Genomic DNA, 6,138 nt, shown 5'->3' on the forward strand with positions numbered 1-6,138 from the left:
TTTCTTTTTTGATGGGAAAAAGCAATGTAAAATCAAATGAAGAGTGCAGCCTAGCTCTGAATGCACGGCTTCTTTTGTATGAACACCGAACAGTAATTAATAAAACAAGGCATGGACATGGAAGAAGGCAATGAATTCTGGGAAATTGCCCATTTTTCAATCTTTGAACAAGTTGGTCCCATGTTAATTAGCTCCAACTTGCTCAGCAGTGGCCTTCTCGATGGCAGAAAATTGCAAGCTTTCAGTATCGGCCAGAGTCAGCTTCACGAATCCCCATCTTGTTTTTTTTTGTTTTTTCTTCATCAAATGGTAATATGAAAGACATGCCAATTGCCAAAGAGCATTTGGTACGACGTTGTGCATAAAAACTTGGGAAAGTCAAGTTTCAATATTTCCACAGAATAATATTCCAAATCAAAATCAAGGTTTTTGTTTAATTTAAGATGATATGGCCGCTTTCAAATGACATGTTTTAATAACTCTGGACACAAGTTTTCATTTTTCTTTCACGAGTTGACAAAAGAAGCCAAAATGTTTAGACTTTTTAATAATCGTCAAACTCATTGCGTCTTCTTAGTGTTTGGATATTACTCCATGAATTTCTAGGGGAAGTTATTACAAGCGTGGTATCCTTTTCCAAAGTGAAGTTGTAATACGACAAAACACGCACACTTTCTTTTCCAACTTCGAGTACACTTTATTACCCTTTTTATAAACCAAGAAGCCGACAACATTAGATCAATGTTAATTCAAATTTACGTAATGTAATCATTATTTATATTTATCCCTTAATTATATGATTGAAAGTTTTATTCTTACAAAATAAAATATTTTATACAAGAAAAATTCTAAAACGTTCATCGAGCGTGGATGAGCACGATGAGTATCATTAAATTAATTTATAAAACATTAAATTTTAAAGTATTTAATTGATAATTATAAATTAATTAAAAATCTAAATGTAATTTAATTAAAATACATTATTTAGAAAACCTTAGTTTTTTATGGTAAATTATCTATTGACCACCAAACTATTTACCTCTTTTCTGTTAACCACTAATAATTTAATTTTGTCAATCGAGTCATCTAATTATTTAAATCTTGTCAATAAAGCCACCTCCCGTTAAATATTAACGGAGGAGATGATGTGGTGGTTAATAAAATTTATATAATTACACATTTAGTCCTAATTACTGACACATTCTATTAATTTAGTCCTAACTTTTAATTAAATAAATAAATTTAATCCCCAATCAAATGGTGACTTGTCACTAATTGAATGAATAGAAAATAAATTGAATCAATACACGCGGCTAATGGGGTTTGAACCCAAGACGTAAAGAGTGGAAGCAAATGCCCCAACCACTGGGTTACACCATTCAAATGACAAATTTATCACGATGTAATATATATATATATATATATATATATAGTTAATGGAAATAAAAAAGGAAAAATGACCTAATTGGAACTCCAACATGGAAAAATTGAATAATACAATAATATGATATATATATATATATATATATATATATATATATATATATATACACACACAAATATTATAACCGATTAATATGTGAATGTATTTTATTAATATTTTAAATCATTTTAAAAAATAAAAATAATTTTAAATATATTACAATTGAAACAAAACGAAAAGCTTTGTTGACTTAGAATTTTCCTGATAGTTGAGGGCTTATCGTAGTAAGCATTTTAACTTATGCATTGACTTGTTTATATTCCGGTTAGAGTAAGAATTTTATATTTTATTATTTATTCATTATATATTTGAAGAAAATACCAGGAGAAACTTGATTTTATTGAATTAGTCTATTTTAATATCGAGTTGTTAAATAGAATTAGAATCTGATCGACGTTATAATATTTTAAAATATAAGATATGATACATTTCAGTTCAATAAAATATGTAATGAAGACAATTTATTAATTTAAAATATGTAAAATCATACATTTTAATTATAACATTTAAATTCACTTTTATTTTAATTTTTGCATTAAAAATGATTTAAAATATAAATAAAATATATTCATTTATTAATCAATTATAATATTTGCATATATATATTTTATATTTTCATACTATTCAATTATTTCATATTTTAGTCCTTATAAGATCATTTATTATCATTTACTATATTATAAATGATATATACTATGTTTTGTATATTAGACAAATTTAACGGTCTAGCTTAGTGGTTAAGTGATCAGTTTTTTTACTTGCGTCACATGTTTTGGTTATTGATTTAATTTATCTGTCATCACCTGTTTTGAGACTGTCAAAGTGCTCTCTTTTGACAGACCATTGGCTGCTTCCGTTTTCTCCAACCATTCTGTGACACCTTGCGACCATTCTTGTAACATGGTTTTGTTGGGTGTCCGATATGGTGATTGTTTCTTGATTTTCAGACCTTTGTTTGATCTCTTCTTTATTTGTTTGTTTGGGACTCCCATTTCCTTCTTTTGCATTCATGCTTGCTTCCATGATCGTAATTGCAACATGTTCTTTATCTTTCCCTTTACCCGTGTGGTTGGTAACTTCAGCACTTTGTCCTGCTATCATCGGTACTACCTTCATTTGCGTCCATTCTCCATTAGACGTTCCTGGTTTTGCGCTTGTGCTATGCTCCTTGTGTAAGCCATTGTTAGGTCTCTCCCTCGGTTGTCTTCCTTGTGGTCCCTGGTTTGATCTATAAGGTACTTTACCTATCGTCCTAGCAGGTGTTGTAATCTCTTCACCCTTCATGTCCTAGTCTCCTTCTCATCCTTGTTCTCATTCCCTAAGTTTTATAAGATAGAAAACCTTGATCTTTGTACTACCTTTGTTGTGTCCTCGTTGGCATCACTTGTTTTATTATTGTTTCCATACCTTTTCTTCCTATTATCCACAATCATCCATGGGTCGAACTTGCTGGAATTATTCTCTGTAGAATGACTATTGGCTTCGCTATCCTCAATCTCCTTGTCAGTGACTATGTCCGCCGGGGGATTGTTAGCTGCACATTGTTCTTTCGAATGACCATACACACCGCAATGAAAACAGATTTGTTGTAAGCCTTCGTATTTCAAATTACGATACACGGTATAAGGGGCTGATTTAGATCTACCAGTACAGCCAGCCTTGAAAATTTTCCACGTTCACCCGTCTTAGTTATAGTCTATTTTTATGACTCTTCCGACAACTGTGGCATGAAGACGAAACAAGGCTTTCGTATAGTATCTATATAGCAAACCCGGTAGTCGTATCCAAACTATAACTTCTGACGGATGTTTCTCAAAAGTTGTGAATGACCTACTCCAAGGTTGAACGGTGAGGTAGCTGCCATAAATTGTCCATGGACATTCCGTTAGGACCTTGGCATAGTTCCCGGCATCTGCAAACTTGACCAAGTAATAATAATTATCCAAATTTATTAGTTGTATCTCTCCCACTGGTTTCCATAGGGCGTTGATATGATTTAGTAAGGCCTTGTAACCAATCGTGCAACCTAGTAGTCTGACAATTATTACGTTTCTCATATTCCTATCAATACAATCATGCACCCTATTTGAGAAATTAATAGATGGGAATTCCCCGGAGCGATCAATGATGCAGTCTTCATCTGAAACGATAACTTCATCATCGTTGATCCCACAACCTGCGTTTAAGACTCTCCTTGCACCGTTGGATGCAGCAACCATACTAGTGTATGTTTTTTTTTCGTGTTTCCTTCTTCATTGTCTTCGGTGTCATTAATCGGTGTGTCTTCTTTATCATCAGATTCCTCCACGTCGTACGTGCTCATGCTTTGGATCTTGTCCTCAAAGTCTGCTTCCATCTCCTCGATTTCAGGAGTACCATTATCGTACCTGTTTTCTGAGTTCTTGATCTTCTTTGGAATCTCTGATTGTCTGGCGCTACTGGGGAACCAGAACTTTCTAGTGTTGGCGGTATATTTAATTGAATTATTTATTCTGGTGGTCTACCTCCAGGGTTATCGCAGTTTTGCTTTGCGTTAGGGTTTTCTTGGCTGTTTATTGTTAGTACAAAGTTGTTAAATTCATGGAAATATTTTAATAGTTACACTATTTAACTTTGGAGGAAAAAAAATACATTTAACATATAGTTAACACATCAAATTTATATTTTTAAATAATTTTTATAAGTATCATATTTACTTATATACAACATAATATAATATGAAAAAATAATATTGTGATATCGAGTGAACAAAAATATTATTTTTAATGTATAAGATTTATTTTTTACAATAATGTCATTTTTAACTACATATTAAAAATGATATCTTTTTTTACCTCATAAAATTATAAATAATTAATATACTACTTATTAAAAATAAAAAGTAATTATAACTACTCAAATTTATTAATATATGACTAAATTAAACTCTTTGTATATTATTATTATATTTATAATTTTGAGTAAAACATGAAGAATAAGAATTGAGAAAGATTTATATGAAAATAATTCATTATTCTAGGAGTATTCTAAAGTGGTGAGGATTATATAATACCTAAGAATTTGGAGATAATGACATCCCACCGTTTAATCAAAAAATGCTACTATCATTAAAAAGTTATTATAAAATAATAATTTTTCTGTGAAGCACATGTGGAAACACAATTATAAAAAAATTATTCTCATTTTTTCGCGAAACCACTCCCATAACGTTTAATTGGGTTTCATACTTTAGGTTGTTGTGGTGTTATTTAAGAAAAAAGTGGGAGAATTGAATGGCTTGATTAATCTTTAATGGTAGCAGCTGGATCTTATAAAAATACCAATAGGCCCAAATATTTAAAATTCTGTACTATTGGATCGGATGCTTTGCGCCTGATATTTGCTCCGATAAAAAGCTTAGGCTTTTCTATCATGGTCCGAAAACAAGAACGGACCATCCTTAAATTTCCTTTTATTCGCATATGATCGAAAAACTGAATATTGTAAGTATTATGTAATGTATATTGTATAACGATGGTTGGAGATATAATTTTTTTAAATTATTATTATACATGTTTAATTATATGTTTATATTTTAATATTAATATACTATTTTATATTTTTTTATCAATGAAATTTTATATTTCGGGTCATATCCTTTTTGACAATTCCTATTCAACGAGTTAAAACTGCAAGACTGTTTAGGAAGTGAAAATCACAACTTTGTAAGGTGGAATGTTGCATCATATATCAAACAACCCCTTCACACAATTAAGTGAGAATAAAAAGAAGGGTCTTTGCTTCGTTGTTGAGTGCAGATTATCTACGTGACATCAATGAAAAGGGACTGAATATCAGGTAATTCATGCAGCCATTATAAAGTAGATAGGACGGTTGGGGATATTAGGTAACTATAATTTTGGAAAAAAAATATTTCGGTGACTAAAACAGAACAATATAAATAGTTGGATGACTAAATACATAGTTTACCCTAACAAAAAAATGGAATATAAGTATAGGATAAGATGGTGTAGATTTAGGTACATTCAGCTCCCATGGAATATGCGGGTGGAGAGTTCATTCGTCCTTGCAAAAAATATACAATCACAAAGGTGGGTCCTGGTTTAGTCCAAAAAAAGGTCTTTGTTGTACGCCTGTGAGGCGTGACTCGAGACTCTTGACTGACCCATCTCATGCAAGCTTATGTAGGGACAAATAAGCATTGTTGAAACAGAGACTCATGAGCTTAACTCACTCACTAATAAAATAATGCACCCACAAAGTCTCCCCTAAATTTTCAACCCCAGCACCGGAATTTCATAATCCGTCAACCGGAGGTAGGCTTACTATTTTATCATATCCCAAATTGTTTCTAAAATTTAGTTCTTGCTATTTCGTCGGCATCCAAAACTTGTCATTTTGTTTGACTGTCCCATGCAATTTCGGGTCTTTTATTAATATTGATCTAACATCATTGCGTATTGCGGCCAATTCTGTCTTCTTATTGGCCCACTCTCATCCCTACTAGGGTATTTTTACTATTTTATCATATCCCAAATTGTTTCTAAAATTTAGTGCTTGCAAGGCTATTTCAGTAAATCTAATACAGTAAATTGCTTTTATAAATCATCTTAGAGTAACTCATTTCTAATGCATACCGCTCACTAAATATCTCT

General features: G+C 31.4%; 1 protein-coding gene across 1 annotated transcript; it reads right to left on the reverse strand.

The window, feature by feature from the left end:
* Window positions 1–2,808: 2,808 nt before the first annotated feature.
* LOC120180286 lies at window positions 2,809–3,702 on the reverse strand. The gene is made up of 2 exons (XM_039185641.1): window positions 3,193–3,702; window positions 2,809–3,141 (listed from the first exon to the last, which is right to left on the reverse strand). Exons 1-2 carry the CDS (start codon window positions 3,700–3,702, stop codon window positions 2,809–2,811), a joined length of 843 nt encoding a protein of 280 aa, XP_039041572.1.
* Between the last annotated feature and the right edge of the window lie 2,436 nt (window positions 3,703–6,138).

The sequence above is a fragment of the Hibiscus syriacus genome, unplaced genomic scaffold, assembly GCF_006381635.1.
Source record: "Hibiscus syriacus cultivar Baekdansim isolate YM2019G1 unplaced genomic scaffold, ASM638163v2 tig00112491_pilon, whole genome shotgun sequence".
Lineage (NCBI taxonomy): Eukaryota > Viridiplantae > Streptophyta > Magnoliopsida > Malvales > Malvaceae > Hibiscus > Hibiscus syriacus.

Coding starts and splice junctions, on each gene's coding strand:
- LOC120180286 (XM_039185641.1), bottom strand. CDS start 3,702: ATGGTTGCTGCATCCAACGGTGCAAGGAGAGTCTTAAACGCAGGTTGT. Junction 3,142..3,192: donor ATGCCACAGTTGTCGGAAGA/GTCATAAAAATA, acceptor AAAATTTTCAAG/GCTGGCTGTACTGGTAGATC.